Source organism: Fulmarus glacialis, unplaced genomic scaffold (assembly GCF_000690835.1).
Source record: "Fulmarus glacialis isolate BGI_N327 unplaced genomic scaffold, ASM69083v1 scaffold27459, whole genome shotgun sequence".
NCBI lineage: Eukaryota > Metazoa > Chordata > Aves > Procellariiformes > Procellariidae > Fulmarus > Fulmarus glacialis.
Window position 1 is genome coordinate 432 of NW_009235610.1, and position 16,838 is coordinate 17,269.

Consider the following 16,838-nt stretch of genomic DNA (forward strand, 5'->3'; position numbering starts at 1 on the left):
AGTGTGGGCGTATGGCCGCAGCTCAGGGGCCTTGCACTGTCACCGTGTAGGTAGCTCACAAACTCTTCCCCCATCTTTGCAATTAATTTAAGTCCCAATCGAGCAATTGGACCATGGGGACAGGGAAGAGAGCCCAGCCGGTCTGCTCAGGGCCTGTCCCAGTGGGATGCTGTGGTGAAGCACGTGTACCCTCTCGCTTGCCGGAGCCGCGGGCGCTGTGGGGCAGCAGCCTCCCACCAGCACAGCTGCAGGGTGGTCCCCACTGTGTGAGGAGCGGCTGTACCACCATCTCCTCACACAGAGGGGCTGTTAAAAAGCTGTTGTGCAGGATATTTCAGTTAAGGGTGAGGAGTGGAGATAATTTTTTTTCTGGGCTATTTTGTTCATGAACGTACAAAATTTGTCTTTCCTGGACAAAACCAGAAGACTAGTGCGTCCATGGTGCCGGGCCGTGAACCACTCGGCTGGCCGGCACTGCTGCCTCGGGCTCCCCACCGCCTCCTCCTGGAGGGTGCCTCACCTTGTCCTGCTCCCCTCCTTGGGGACCCTTGCTGGTCTTTGGGGCCTCGTTTCCCTGCCCAAGCAGAGCATGCAAACACCTCTTTGCCAGGCGTATTGAACCCCTCAGCTGCTGGGGGGCGGGAGGAGTGGGTGCACTGCCAGCTGCCCCGGTACAGGGGGCTGGGCCTGGTCCCAAGCCAAATTTACAGTTATAGTTAATTTTTCCCTTGCTACCTTGTTGAGTGGATTGGGTGGGCTACAGCTGATCATGAGAGTCACCTGGTATAATTTTCACTTCTCTAATTGGCAGCATGTGCTTTGGGGAGCAGGGCAGGGAGTGTTTCTGCCTTCCCTTGGTGGTGGTGCTCAGTGTAGCCTGGACAAAATCCTGCGCATAGTGGAGGAGGGTGTAGTGGCGTTTACTTGTAGTAGTGTTTGGATGCAGGTTGCTTGCTGTCGTACCTGGGAGGTTCATCGGTTGGGCTGAACGGGACCAGCTCTGGCGGACATCCCCATGGATGTGGCAAGCGGGGGTGGTGGCTCTCCACACTGCCAGCTGCGGAGTCTTCGCTGGCAGAGATGGCACCAGGTGAGTGTGAGCGGGCGTCTCCGGTGTTTCAGGAATCAATGTTTTATGAAATGTTTTTAAGTAAACTGCAATTCACAAATACCTCTTCAGGGTACTGTAATTTAGTGTGGATGTAGGCTTGTATTGCAGACTCTGTAACAGAACGCTGATCTCCTTCCACCCTGTTCAAGGAAATATTTTATTTTTGTTTTACTTTTTTGAAGTTCCTTGGGAAATCTGGTACAGCGTTCAGTCCTGGTGCAAGACTGGTAGGCTTTCAGGTGAGACCTAACGCTTTGTAGCAAAGGTCCTCTCGGCATGCCATTGAAATTGTTTACTCATATAGCTTGAAGCTCACCTGGTTTAACTTTATCATGCCCATCAGAAGGCAAGTTCATGACCATGCATAAATGTTGGAGTCTTGGTAGGTCTCCCTGCCAAGCCAGAACAACCCAACTAACCCACCTTCTGCTTCAAAATTTCTCCCTCTTGTGGGCTGTGTAAACAGTCTGGCTCAAAGTCCCATTTCCTACCATCTCCTCTTCTTTTGTAGAAAGCTGTAGCAGAGAGGTGTACCATGCGGTCCCACCGCAGTGATTCGTAGCAGCCTCTCCCAGAGGCACAGCTCCTCCTAACTCACAGCACACCCCCACCCCTAGAGGAGCGCCAGGGAGTTAGATGGTTGCTCGTGGTTCCCCCTGCGTTTGGCAAAGCACCACTCACTACCGAGCAGAGAGAGCGGTGCTCTGCAGGAAGCGTGCTGCCGTGCAAGGCTTTTTCGTTAGGCTAATCCAGTTTCTTCTTCCTGAAATGAGATTGCTCTCATATTTCTGTCTGGGATTTCTTGGATTAAAAAATATGGTGGGTCGCTGTAAGAGACGTGCTTAGTTTGGTGGGGCTGGGGCACACCTGGCCCTGCCCGCTGCCCGCACGGCAGCGTGCGGCTGTGTTGGCGTCTGTTGCAAGTGGGTCCGTGCCTGCCCTGGCCGCCTGCGCGGCGCTGCCCACACGGCAGCAAGCGGGTGCCTGAGGGGCAGGGTTTCAGGCACAAAGACCTCAGCCTGGTTAGCAGCAAGGGAGAGAAGTAAAGAGAAGCATTCAAAATGTAAGCTTTCCACAAAAAGAAAGGCTTTAATTTTAATACTTTCCTTCACAGCATAACTTTCCTGTTGCATGGGAAAACCCATTCTTGCCTCTCCTCTGTTTTTCTTCCCTTCTACTTGATAGCCTTTGATCCCATGGAGGAAAAGTACAGGAGTTAGCTGAAATGAATTGGTGTTGCTGTAGCTGTTACAGTCCAATTTTCTTTTATGGAGATGAAGTAAGATAAACACAAAGCAGAAAGAAAAGATAATCGAATACAGAAGAGGCAGTTACAACTCCTGCTGGTGATTCCCTAATTTCCTTCACCTCTTCTGCTGGAGAAATGTGACCACGGCACAAGGCTGCTTGGCCCTTCTGAGACCTAGGAATCCTCTACTGGCACAGGCTGCCTAAAGCCAGCTATTTTCCTGTTTATAGGTTCTCAGTTTATTAGCCTGAAGGCAAAAGAAGTAAAATGAGACCTAATATGGTCAGGAATGAGCACATAAGAGGTAGAATGCAGAAATGCTTGATCATAAAATTAAAATCTATATTATAATGCCTATATGTAATAGGGATGGTCAAAATTAAGATTGCTTGTGCAATTTAGTCTTTTGTAACCTTCTGAGTGCTAAGCTTTGCAGCCTTAATCAGGTGCCTTTAATGCAGTTTGTGGAGGTGACCATGAATGGTTCCTAAGGTCAACAGGCAGACCGTAGCTGCAAGTCTGAAGTTTTCATTAAGAGTTTACCATAGTCCATGTCTGGAAGTTTAAATATACACTTGCAGTTAAGCTTGAGCTAAAGGGCATCACTCAATATCTGGTATGTGAGTGACTATGTTGAAAATCAAGAAAGGAAGACATGGTAGCACCTATCAAAGTAACCAAAGCTGCGTGAGAGAGGGGAGTGTGACAGGCTCGGTGGCACCTGGGACCCCTTCTGTAACACCAGGAGTTTTGGGGCCCCAAATCTCGGGGTGTTGATTAAATGTGTCTGTGCTTTTTCCTCTTACAAGTTAGTCTTCCGTGATAACTTGGATTGGTCTCAGATCGTGAGGATAGGTCCGATCCCGTGCAGCAGTCCTTGATGGGGGCCAAGGTTGCTCAGCTTTGGTACTGTGGCCCAGGCCCTCAGCAGGACACCTTACTGGCTCCATCTTGATGGTCCTCCCGACCTGCGGAGAGGGACTGCTGTCTGTTGACAGCAGTTGGTGGGAATAGTTCCCAGGAAATGACTGTGCCTAAAATCCACAACAGCCGTGGGAAGACCCAGAGGTGACATAGAAGCTGGCTCTACACATCTGTGGAGAAACTCCAGCTTTTTGTACAGGAACCGTTTTGTCAGGAGTTTGACCTAGGGAGTATCACTTTGTAATTGCACTTTGATAGTGAATTAATGCTCCTCTGCACTGGGGATATCTTTGAGGCTCACTGGAATACAATCTAGCTCTGCTGTTCAAAGGAAACCAAGGAGGGCCCTGCAGTTTCTTTTAGGTTGTATTAATCTCTTTGATATAATACATGATGGCACAGTAGTTGCACAACTAACTGTGGCTTTCTGCTTTGGAACGACCCCACTAATTACTCTACATTGAAAAGATGGATTAAGTGTCTTGGGAGAGCATTTTATAGCAGCTGACATTTAGATGGCTAGAGGACGTTGAAGGTGACGCTGCAGAAATGGCAATACCCTGCTGATGTGCCCGGGAGGCTGAGGAGACATCGGTAGCTGGGTGGAAGCTGTGGGTGAAGGCACCTGAGGGACCCTTTCTCACCTCTGGCCGTGGAGCTGGACCTTGCCAGAGGTGGAGGCAGACGTGGATGTCTCGCTGCCCTCCACATGGAGCAGCATGGATGTCTCACTGCCCTCTCCCTGTCCCCGCGCAGCCCTCGCAGCTCTTCCTGGATCCAAAGATGTCCGTCGCCATCTGACGAAACTTTCCACTTCTGCTGGTTGCAGTTGTTACTGCTCCTCCTGCCTTCCAGGTGTTGACCTGTAGCAGACATCAGCAACGTCGACTTTTAGTAGGCAAATGCAAAAATACGTACCTTTATAAAGAAATGAAGTAAGCATTGAGTGTTGTGAACCACAGCCTGTGTGAGTTTAGCTGTTATAGAGAAAAGGGTAGGACCTGCAGGGGAAACAATAACGCTTAGAAGCCAGCATTTTGGATTTTTATATATATTCGCCTAAGTTTTTTGTAATTTCTCCTTTTTTTTTTTTTCCCCCTAGCTAGTCCAAGGAGCTACATGTTTTGCTTACCTTTATATGTACACTCCTAATGTTTGCTTCTTAACAAAACACATGTTAAAAGATACAAGTGACCTCATGGACAAGCATGAGGTTCCTTACAAATAAGCTTAAATTTTATTTCCAGCTGTTACTGTTTTTTATTTCCATATGGATTTGCAGGTATCCATTTCCCTTCTACAGGTTTCTTTGCACCTGTTTTAAAAAGCATTTGTCTCTTTTGGTTTTGTTTCTTCGTTGTTGTTGTGGTTTGGTTGGTTGGTTTGTTTTTCTTCTCACGCTGGTAGAAACCCCCGTTCTGTTGCTGGGGGTTGTGCTACAGGCCAGTAACATCTGGGCCGCAACCCTACGGACTCCTGTGGCCATGCCATGCGACGTGACACAGCAAGCCTGGGTGACCTGTGAACCAGTCCTCCCCTGAGAGCATTGGTGTTTTGCATTCGTGGATTTGATTCAAATTCTTGGTGTTGTGAATGTACAGCCAGGCTTTATCCTGGGCAATGAACACTGTGTTGTCGTGCGTGTATGCAGTAGTTAGGCATTGCATTTACTTGTGATAGCAGGAATAACACTCTCTCATTAACTATCTTCTGCAAATCTAATTTCACGATGTCAAAAAGTTACTACTTTCAGCTCACCAACATAACCCAAGTCGCTACCCCAGCATAACTCAAAAGGTTGCTGTAAAAACGCACAGGGTCTCTTGGTTTTTCAGTAGGTGAATAGGAATATAATTATGAGCCTTTAAACTAAATAATAATTTTTTCCTTGTAGCTTGAGATCTGTCCAATCAATAATCTTTCTGCTAACTCTGGGGAGAATTTTAGTTGCCTCCATAAAATGTTTTAATTATTTAAAATCATAAAATATAAGTAGGCACAATTTGCTTGGAACTCATTAGGGAAATATATGAATAAGAAGAAAAGATAATGTTTGCTTCTGCATTAATTTAAAGCAGTCTCTAAAATATGAAATCTAATCCTGAAAAGCAGTGACTTATCAGCAATGTTTACTTTTCCTATAATAGGAATAAATATTAAAGCAACTAGTTATGTGCTTATCCCTACAGTATTGCACTGAGCCAAAAAGGAAGATAAATAACTTGTCTGAAATCCCACATTAATTTCCCTCTTTTACAGGTTTTATGTTTGTTCATTTCCTTTTTCAAAACATTGCTTTAAAAATTATTATTATAAAACAAGTGACTTAGAAACCACGAGTAGCTGCAAATGCGTGAGACCAATTTGTGTGTGATTAGAATTATGCAGAGGTAATGCTTTATACTCGCACCGAGCCTTTTATCCCAGTGCGAATCACCAGGCACAACATGCAGTGGCAGAGAAACGCCACTGCCCTGGGGCAGGGCTTTGCAGACCAGAGAGCAGAGCAACTGATGGGCAAGGAAACAAAAAAACTTACTACCTTTAAGCTTCTCTGAAGAAACTTCAGTGCTTACTGTGGCAGGAGTTGCTCATTTGCAGCTCTTGGGTGTGCGAAGAGAGAAGAATGGGCTTTGTTGTTCCCTGCTCAGTACTTCTTGTTTGGGATCTCATCAGAAATCCCTCCCCAAAAGACCCTTCTCGTTTATTTATGGCTTTCCACGTTTTCATTCTGGGAAGGATGTGAAAATGAAATGAGCAGTAAAATCAAATGTGCTGCAAACCACCCAGAGGTGGGTCCGGATCTCCTGTGTGGGGGGAGCTTGTAGGTTATCCGAATGTGTTGGTGCACCCGTTGTTTGGAAGAATGGATGGAGCCAGTCAGCATGGTCATGTTCCTCAGGGTAGTGCAAGGGATGGAGGAGGCCTGTGCCATTTCAGTAGACAGCTTAGATAAAACCAAGCTATGTTCATCTCAAATACTAGGGAGAACAGTCTTCTAAAACAGCGCTGGCCTCTTAGCTCATTTATCCCTGTTGTGGCCGGCTAGGACGGATTTCTTCAAGTGATAAAGAGAACACAAGCAGGGAGGCAGCTAACTGTGCTACTATGTCCTCAAAAAGGAGCCAGCTGCAAGTTACGGCACTTGCTGCTGTTGCCAGCCAAATATCATCAAAATGGCGGTGCCTGAGACACGGCATGTGCCTCGGGTCTGAGCTGCAAGGTTCCTGGGGAACGTGGGGAGCTGCTCATGCTTCAAAGGAGGGGATTTGGTTGAGGTTATATGTTCCTTTCCCTGTACCTTAAAGGCTTTATCACAAAAACCTTGCTAATTGTCTTCCATGAACAGCAATTCACAGAAAGCGCTGTCTGTGTGTAACGTGGCTAAATTAAAACAGATTAAAAACACTTCGTGAGTTTGTTAAAAGAAGGAGGGATGGCAGTGCCAGAGGTTCAAACAAATGCCTCTAAGTTACGCGACACCCAGCAGCCCAGTTTTCCTTCAGCCTGCAGCAACGTGAGAGCCCGATGATGCTCCCTGCTTCGTCCCCGGCGTGTCCCAGCGGGATCAACAAGCTGCCGCGTTGAAAATGCAGAAGTGAGCCTTGAGCATTCAGGAAACCCTGTGTCTACCCTTGGACAGTGAGTTGTTTCTTTTTGCGGGCAGCCTTCTCTCTAGATTTCTGGGCACCCACACTGAGTCCTCAGTGTTTTCCACGCTGTAGATAACTCCAAGCTCTCGCTACGTTTCCTCTGGGTTTATTGGAGAGGGCCAGCACAAAGGGGGAGCACGGCAGCACTGCTGAGCGAGTGTTGTCTGCTCATTTAATTATCATTTAATTAGCTAGTAGAGGTGCAAAGTCTGCTCTGGAACGGTCTTCTGTTCCTTTCCCCGTCACCCATCCAAATATCATACCCCACCATTTTGAATGTGACATCTTTGGAGCAGGGACTGAGATACCCGACCAGCAGCTAGGATTACATGCTTTCATTCTCATGGTAGCTTCTGGGAGTTACTGCACTAGGGGGAATTTTCTTTTTTTTTCTTTTTTTTCTCTTTTTTTTTTTTTTTTTTTTTTAATGCACTATCCTTCAGCCCCATTTGCTTCTGAGCAAGTCCCAACTGTACATTTGTCACCTGTGTTGGCCTCTCTGGGGTCAACCCTTGCAACCAGAAGAGATGCCAGTGTTGCTTGAACAGCTGGGTGGTAGAGTTTGGGCAACAGCTGCGCCCCCAGGTCAGCTCCTCTTTAGGGGTGGAAAATCCTGAGCCTCTACAGTGTGAGCAGTAGCTCAGGCAGGTGTGTTACCTGGCAGGGGTGAGCAGACCCATAAGCTCCCATACATGATCTTGCCGTTAGAGAGAGACAAAGACTTGCACTGCATTATCGTGTGGTCCTCTCACCACCTAATGAAAGCCTAAAGTCCCATTGTCCCCACAAATTCCCCAAAGCTGATTCACCACTTGAATTAAACCATAATTATATATTATCAGCAGTCACTTTATAGTAAGGTTGAAGGATTAAATGCAGTTAGTGGTGATGAATTCCAGACGCGCAGGACAGAAGCCTGAAGAGAAGGCCAGCTTCTGAGTAACTACAAGATAGAGTGTAATGTATTCTAAATATTTGATTCAATTAAGCTTCCTTCTGCTCTTTGTTTCAGCTTACAGATGGCTCATCAATCTATAGTTTAGGGACACATTGCTATTCTTTCTAATGGTAATTACGTGATCAGGATGGAGACAGGTTTGATTAAATGCTCACACTATGCTCTGCATATTTAAAATGGAGCAGAGTCCAAAGCAGAGGCAAAACGCCAGCCTGCTGCATGCGGCTTCAGCCTCAGGCACTCGATAGGTCTTCCTCCAGGAAGGTCCCCATCCCATAGGTGACAGGGACTTTGCCAGTTCTCACCATTCAAGGAACAGGAGTTTTTGAATTCATGAACTGTGATTGTTTGTATCTGATTTTGAATGTTGCTAAACAGTTATTTGACAGTTTCTTGCAAAAATACTCACGGTGCTTGCCCATTTTTGGCTCAGTTTTACTGAGAGGATTCTTGCAACGTGGACATTAGCAGCAAAACAGTTACAGAGTCTGTGATCAATCTCCTAGTGACTTCTGCATGTTTGGGAAAGGCCATCATAGTACTTCTAGGCCAGGGTGTGTATTCTTAACAGCTTGTAGCTTGCTCGTGATTATCAGCCTACAGCCTCTGAAAGCAGGAATAGTTGAGAGGATGTCCCAGGTGTTAAGGTGTCCCATTTTGTGTTTGTAACCCTTACAATTTTTCGTTATCTACTTAAAAAGTAAAATTGTAATGTAGAACGTGGCCAGAAGCTTTGCACGCAAACTTATAATGATCATCCTGTATATTCCTTTAGCCGCTCTATCTGAGAGCTATTACAGTCATTAAGACTTTGGTAAGGTGTTACTTCTTTTATGCAGGTAAGAAAATTGAGGCCCACAGAGGTTTAAAGCTCTGAGGGTAAAACTGTACCCAGAAAAAGAAATTGGGCAAGCTTTATGCCCTATTGAAAATCTCATTTAAGGGCCATATGCACCTTGTCCTGGCCTTCTCCCAGGCATGGATTTTGCTTTACAGCAGCCAGTCCTCAATTCAGCAAAGTACTTAAGCACATCCTGACATGCTCTGCTGAATCAGGGTTTTAAGTGGAAGTGACAGAAATAGAATTGAGATCTCCTCACGTATAGCCCCACTCTGGAACCATCAGGCAACGCTTCCTTTCTTCATTACTCTCCCACTGCAGTGTACTACGTCTGAGACAGGGAAGACCTGTGCCCTCAACGTCTGCCCTGTATCAGAATGCAAGCCACCCAGTTGAAATTTCAAAAATAAGAGCTGAGTAGCCAGTTCTAACAATTTTGAGACTTGAAATCTTTGTCCCCAAGGCCTTGAGTTATTCAAGTGCATTATTTAAGAAAATGGAAGGATTCTCTTAGCTCTGATACAGCTTCCCTACAGAAGGCCAACAAATCTAAAGTGACTCTTTTCCTCAATATACGTATGACACCCTTCCAGTGTTATCAGTCCCCCAAAACAGTAGCCTGTGGAGCTTTTGTCTGTAAAATGCTAGTTTTAGTTTCTTGTTTAATTAGGTTTTCTCTGTAATAAGAATTTCAGGCTGAAATAAAAAGCCCTAAAAATTAGTTATTCCTATTTGTAGTTCACCATGGAAAGAAGTCACTAGTTGGATTCTTATTCTTTAGCTCGAACAGAATATGCCTCCTGCCCCTTTAAGTCTCTTTCATTGGTCCCAGGTAAGGTGAACTTTTTCAGGAAACTACTGTTTCTTTATCAAAAATTTTATAGAATGCATCAGGATGAAACAAGAGTAATGGATGACAACAGCAAATGAAGTTAACTAGGAGTTAAGAATACTGTGGGAAAAATACTAAAGCATGGAAAAAGCATCATTTTGTTACATGCTGCCTAGGGAAGGGTATCTCTGCTTGCAGTAATTATTTGAATAGCCAGTTAACAGCTGTATTGCATCCTCATACAATCATCATTTTCCTTCTGTAGACTTGCCACCAATGCTCTGTGCTTGCAACTTTCTAGGAAACCAGCACCTAGCAAGTTGCTTCTTTGGTGAGCAGGTGGGAGGGAGAGGGGAAGGAGGAAGAATTGTTTTGGTTTTCTTCTTGCCCATTTGCTCTTCCTCATTCTGACCGCAAAAAAATCTACCTGCACCGTCACCTAGGTTAAAGAAACCCAGTCCTTGCACACAAAGGTTTTAGGGAGTGCTCTGTATTGGAAATCGTGTTTGTCCTTTGACACGCTTTTAAAGACAACTCCCCCCCCCGATGGTGTATATTTGAGATTATCTAGTACCCTTTCAAGGATTATCGGTGACTTTCAATATCGTTAGTTTGAGAAGGCTAGCAATCTCCTTGAGGTCATGAACATTTCATGAAAAATCCATTTTTCTGTTATGGCTTTTAACATTAGTAAACTCCACTTTTCCTTTTGATGGTAGGACTGATTATTCTGCTACTCAGTAGCCTCTTTTAGGACAGAAAATGACTTTGTTGTATTGACTCACTTGGAACTCAAGTAATTCTACTTGAGAGGGAGATTCTTTTCAACCACTTCCTTACAAGGACAACTTCATGTAAGTTTACTTGCTTTATTACAATTAAAATAAGAAACCATAGCAGATCTCAAAATAAGTCTCTCTTTCCAACTTAGCTGCCCTTATGATCCTGCTGCTCCTAAAGTCTACTTTCCAGTGGAGATATAGGTTATGCTATCCAGTGGAGATATGGGTTAAATAACCATTTTCGATACTGCTCCGCCTGCATTTTTCCTGATGATTTGATGCTGCTTGTTGTTTCCCATCTGCTGGGCTTCCTCCAGTTACAACTTGAATGCTAATGTGACTCCATCCCCCATTGGGAGCATGCTGATATTGACTCGTGCATCTCTGAGAAGCTTCTCATTGAGGTGGTGGATGCTCTGGGTTGCCAAGTCATCCTTTCTTGGTTTTAGCACCCTTCCACTCCAAAGGACCTGTTGAAAAAAGAAATGTCATGCACCTCATTTGTTCCAGTATGTTCCTTGGACCACGAAGGAAGCTTTGGAAAAGGTCCTGCATATTTTCTAGAAATTTATCTTATTTATTGTATTTCAGATTTCTAGTGGTCTCTGACATGGAGCTCTCATAAGCAAGTGGGATGGGAGTCCACAGAATTGGCTAATTGTACTTCTATTGCAAATTAGAAGCCAAAATAAAAAAAGATGTGATTAAACATAGGTATTTTTAAAAGCCCCTACTCAGCTGCCACCATAACCCTGAAGGTGCCTGAAGTTTAACATTGTTCTTTGTTTCTACTAAAAATTATTAATTGATAACTTAGTAATAGTTACTGATAACAAGTGCTACCTTTGGTCTTGCTTAAGTACTGTACGTAGTAGAAAATGCACTACAAGACAAATCAGAATAATACAGAGCATTCTTTGTAATGAATTACAAAAAAAGTTTCTGTTATCACAGGCTGTTTATGTACTAACACAAATTTAACACATTACTTCTATAGGATTTTATTCCTTGCTTATATTAGTGTTCCATACAGCTTACTTTAGCAATTTGCATTGAGTTTTAAAAGCCTCCTTTGTGTAACATGGAACAAACATGTTGCAATTGGCAACCGAGTTGCAGGTCAGAAATCACATTACTAGAATCCCACTGTGACTTTTTTCCTTTCCCAGAGGCAAAAGCAGTAACTCCCTGTGCTACTACCACTACAACTGCAGTACTTACATTATCAATAGCTATTATTCCCCCTTTCTTTATGAGGCGCAAACATTTTTCATAGTACTCATTGCAGCTTTCTTTATCCGCATCAATGAAAGCAAAGTCAAAGGTTTCTGCTTCTCCACTGGCCAACAGTTCATCTAGATGAGCAACAAAGTGAGTCATTACACCCTGGTTAATGCTTCCTCCTGGAAGTCGTCCATTTGTGTCAAAGTTCTTATTAAATAATGTTTTTGGTGCCTTGACCAGGCAGCCTATTCCTCTACAGCTGATTACTAGAAAAGCTTATCCCACAGAAACCAATCTAGACAGGATGTATGCCATAAAACACTCAGTTACTGAGTTCTGCCTACTTGGAAGTTCATGGAGTAGTTCTAAACCTGCAGGATACAGCTGGGACTGCTGAAAGGTGCAGTAAAAACAAGTCAAGCGGTTTGAAACTGGACACACTCTACACCTTCAGTTGTTTTTTGAGCTGACTGAGGAGAACTGTTCTCTTAAGTGGATTAGGATTTTTCTCACATTTACGAGCAGGTCCTAAATGCTAATCTCTCGTTGATGATCAAGTGCCATGATACAGGTCATGAACAAACCCTGTCAGAGATCTTTATCATAGCAAAAGACTGCTGCAAGTAGTCCCTCTCTGGGCCAAGGCCAGCGGAATTCAGTTTTAAGTTCTCCTAAATGGATTTATTGACTGAGAACTCCAAATCGCTAGTTGCGGAGGGGCTGACTGCTGCCTTCCTAAGGTTCTCAGCCACCCCTCTCACCTGCCCTTATCCTCTGCCAGCAGAGGATCTTTTTGTCTAAACCATTGCCTAGACAAAGCTGTCCATCAGACTTCAAGGACAGTGCATCCTAGCAGATGCTAATACTTGCCTCTTTAGAAAGGATGGATGAATTTGGAAGTAATACAAGGATATGGATGGATCTGTGGATCCATCGAACACCTTTGCTGGAAACCTTCTTCCGCTTCCTCCATCCCTAGCAAATTTCTTGCATTTTCAGAATATTTATTAATATTCCCTCTGCCCCACATCTTCTCTTTTCTTGAATGAGAAAAGTCATTGCCTTTCTAACGGCCTTGCATGCTTTTGGCACATCCTAAATTTGAACTCCTCTGGACACAATTCAACTGTTACACCCTAAGTTTTATATTGGTTTCTGTATTTTTTCTGCACCTCAGCGCTTTCAGAAAGCTCTTCCTGTCTATAACAAAGAAATACTTGCTTAGAATGGACAATGGATAAGAGAAATTGGGCTTTGTCTAATTAATCTGTTTTAATCAGCTTTCCCAGAAGCAGCTGACAATAGTACTTCATAGATTAAACAAGGCAACGGACAGGACAGGTGAGTGACCGGTACAGCCCACAACACAGGACAAGCATTTTCTTCCTCTCTGCTAGCATATAGGAAAACTGTGAACTTCTGAAGTTGTGAAGTTTTCTGTTTTGTTTTGGTTTTGTTTTTTTCTTTTTTTTTTTTTAAATATAAGAGAAGCTGTCTCACTGTTAGCAAAGGGATCACATCCACAGCATATTTGGTCTTAGATTTCATCAGCATTATATCAATCTTCTATTTCTAGGGAAGGGGAAAAAAAAGGTATTTTAGGTTTTTTACCAAGTGTTTGAATTGCTGGCTTAATCCGCAGGTCAATTTTATGCTCTACTCCTGCCTAGAATGAAAAAGAGCAATGAGTTCATGAAAGTGGTCAAGAAATAACCTGTTAGTAGGTTGCACTCAGGGAGTGACTGGTGTTCAGATATTTTTCCTATTACTTCTAGGTTCCAGACAGCACTTATTTGTCTTTCCAAATTGAACTGTCTCAGCCTCCTTTAATGATATGAATGCTTGTGTGTGAATGTGCAAGTCTAAGATACCAAAATCCCCTGACATGCAAATGCAGCTGTCCCAAACATGTAACAGAAGAGATGCTGCTTACCTCCTTCCACAGTGGCTTTCCAATTTTGACGTAGTCCTCATTTATATCACAGGCAATAACTCTGCCATTATCTGGCAGGACAAGTGCCATATTCAAGGTATTATAACCTGTGAAAACACCTAGGAAAATCATGAGAGTCATCAATACTTACCATATTGTGGAAAAAAAAGATAAATAGTGAACTACAGGGCTCCTTTCAGGAATAAAACCCCCAAACAAGTCAAGGATGGCAATTTGTTAATGGACACAAAAGGTTTTCCCCTCCATTTTAATGTAATGGTGGGTTGGGATGAATTTTTTTTTTTTTTTTTTTTTTTAAAAATCAATCTTTTAGCAAAGCTTAATGTTGGCTTTTTCCAAAAGTCTCCTGGACACACAGGGCAGAGTCTGGTCCTGCATCTCTGAGGAACACCCTTATTTAAAAGTGGAGCTAAATCCTGAGCCAAAGGGACTGGACCAGCAGCAAAATACCAGGGCATCATAACAGCCAGGCCAGGAATGAATATGGAGGGAACCTGTACATGGCTGCTCAGCATCAGTCTGGCTTTGGGACATCCTGCTAACATAGGTGCATCAAGGAAAGTGGATTGGATGCAGGGCCTGTGCAGCAAAATGTTTCCTTCTGGCAAGAAACTGGTACAGGAAGGAAAGAATACACCCTGTCCTGCAACTGCTGGAGACCCAAGTGTGATCTGTTGATCTTACTTTTTCAGATTGCCTCAGAGTTGACGAGACATCCCTGCTGATGCCAGAATTACTGAATGCACAAATAGACAAAGTGGCAAGTAAGTGCAAATCAGACACTACTTTTCTCACTGTAGTTTGCCCACCTGTTTGCTGAGACATGTATGCAGTGCCTTACTATGTTTAGTTATCTTATCTTATGTAAACATGGCTGTATTTGGAGAAGCACAGCCAGGAGCTTTATTCTACTACAGAGAGGACAAAGTGACACTCTTACCTATTTCAATAACTTTCTTGGCTTTAATGAGTTTGACCAAATTTGCCATAAGCTGAGCCTGGTCACAGGACACCATCATTTTACTCCAGGGATGATCAGCGGTGAGCTAGAAAGGGGAAAAAAATAACATGTCACAACAAAAAAACCCCAAAGCTTCCAAAACAGTATTCTAGGGAAAAAAACCCCAGAGAAACCCCAGGAAAAACAGATACTCCTACCATTCTCATTTTAGATGGCTTTGTGCTCCATCTATGAGCCAGGAATTGGTTTGAATTTAACAGTAACTAAGGAGGGCGGGGTGCGTGTCATAAGCAGTGGCTAATCATTCAAAGCAGTAATATGCCCCAAAGTTACCACATCTGTGGCAAACTCAGCAATACTTGTAACTGATGAAGAACCGTAGAGGAACCTTGACTGTGAAAGTCCTTTATTTCTGTGTATTTACATAAACATGCACTTTTTCTTTTTTTTTTTTTTTTTTTTGTAAATTTTAACCTTTGTACTCACGCCCTTATTCCTTCAAGACATGTAGGATGGTTTTATGAACTGCTAGGTGAAAGTCTGTTGTCAAAGGTCAGACCATGTGGTTCTGGCTACCCAGCGCAGAGCTGGAGGAGCTGTGCCCACGCCAGGGCGGGAGGGCCCTGGCACTGAGGAGGGGGCAGCAGGAGCAGCAGGGCTGCGCCGCGGCAGCTGAATGGAACGGACGGCCCTCCCGTTTCCTTTCTTCCTCTAGGGCTCATTCCAACCAGCCAGCTCCAGTACATTACATTTAATTGCTTTTATACAGGAGTAGTTTGTCTCACTTGAAATGACTCTGTCCCGAGTCTGGAGGTCAGTTCCGAGGCCGGCTGGAGGACACCACCTCTCTGAGCTACAGATTCCTTATATGCCAACTAAAATGAACAGAAGTAATCTGTTCAAGTCAAAATCAAGTGCAAACACATGGGCTTGGGAGCTGTGGATAAAAAGACATATCTAAAACATTCGGCAATTCTATTAAATACTCATTTAGGTAGCCCTGAACATTGAAGAGTCTGGGTATTACCAGTTAAAAACAAATTCTAATGTGTATGCAAGTAAGATGGAGGAAGGAATATCATAAAGAGTCCAGCAGTTCAGGACAGGGCGTGGGCAATACCGAAAGGTCCTAGTGGAAGAGTAACAGCACTGAACAGAAAACCTGCTTTGGGGGATAAAATACTGACCAGTCGCAGCTTCTTTAGAATTGGATGTTCCCGCAAAGAGTGATCCAGTATGTATTGCCAGAGAGGACTGCTTTTCCCGATGATACTCTTGGATGATTTGGGTGTCCCAAAAACTAAAGAAGGGTATCTTTTACCTACAAAAAGAAAATAAGGAATAAGAAGAACTTTTATCTTTTTCAGTTATTGCCTGCTTAAATAAAGCAAGCACTTAAGTATTACTAAAGGTGAAAGAGCTCTTTGCTTTGAAAAATCCAGTGAAAAAGGAAAATGCAACATAGGTGGATAGCTCAGTCTCAGTGGACTGTAATTTTTTTTCCCCTCCTTCTTTTTAACCTCTAAGATGCCCAGCCCAAGTCTGCAAAGGTTGAACGGGAAAGGCTTGGGTATTGTGTTGTTCAGTGGCCGCTGTGAAGGTTCCAAGCTGTCATATTCTTATAGGACAAGTAACCATATCAAAAACTCAAAGGGCAAGTGTAAGGAGAGAAGCATGAATTAGGCACACTATTTTCTTAGTCTGGGGACCTTGTTTTGCAGATGGATAGAGGGTGCTCGCCTTCAGGGCCATCAGCTGATGCATCTTCTCAAGCCCTGTGTTCTCCTAATGACAGTGTTCTGCCCTCTAGCCAGGGGAAATCTGGCATTGCTCAATGACTTGTTCAGCATGAAATCAGTGTGCAAGAAAAGTGGGTGCTTAAAGCTGAAGTCTAAGGACTATTGCTTGTCTACTTAAATACAGAACTGATCTCAGCTTTGATGCCCAATCCTTCTTTTACCAAATGGGGCAAATATTTTAAAGAAATAACAAAAAAAAATTCAGTTCCACATCTCCTAATAGCTGTTTGCTATTAAAGAACACTTTTATTTTGAGGTCTTTATTTTATTTTCTGTTAATGGCTCTATTTTACAGACGATCGCAGAGAGGTGTAGATGATTTCAGCACCTTGCCTGAAGTCAAAGGGTAAGTAAGCAAGCGGCTGCGTTACAAACCCAACACCAGACTCCTTCCCCAGCCTGATGGTGGGCCCGCACCCCCTCTGACCCCGGGGAATGGAAGCGAAGTTGTTGCCAGAAGAGCAAGCTGCGGCGTTTTCTGGCTGGCCAAATAAATGCAGGCAGGGGCCGGGCTGGGAGCGTGCCCTCGCCTTTGCTGGGACCTTGGCCC

The 16,838-nt window shown here is 43.9% G+C and overlaps 1 protein-coding gene across 1 annotated transcript; it reads right to left on the bottom strand.

Annotated features, from left to right (window-relative positions):
- Positions 1-10,667: 10,667 nt before the first annotated feature.
- COMTD1 (catechol-O-methyltransferase domain containing 1) lies at positions 10,668-15,810 on the bottom strand (the record flags this gene model as incomplete). Its single annotated transcript, XM_009586095.1, has 6 exons — positions 10,668-10,820; positions 11,572-11,705; positions 13,186-13,240; positions 13,508-13,626; positions 14,469-14,574; positions 15,677-15,810. Coding segments are annotated over 6 exons (701 nt in total), but the record flags the coding sequence as incomplete, so codon positions are not given.
- Positions 15,811-16,838: the final 1,028 nt, after the last annotated feature.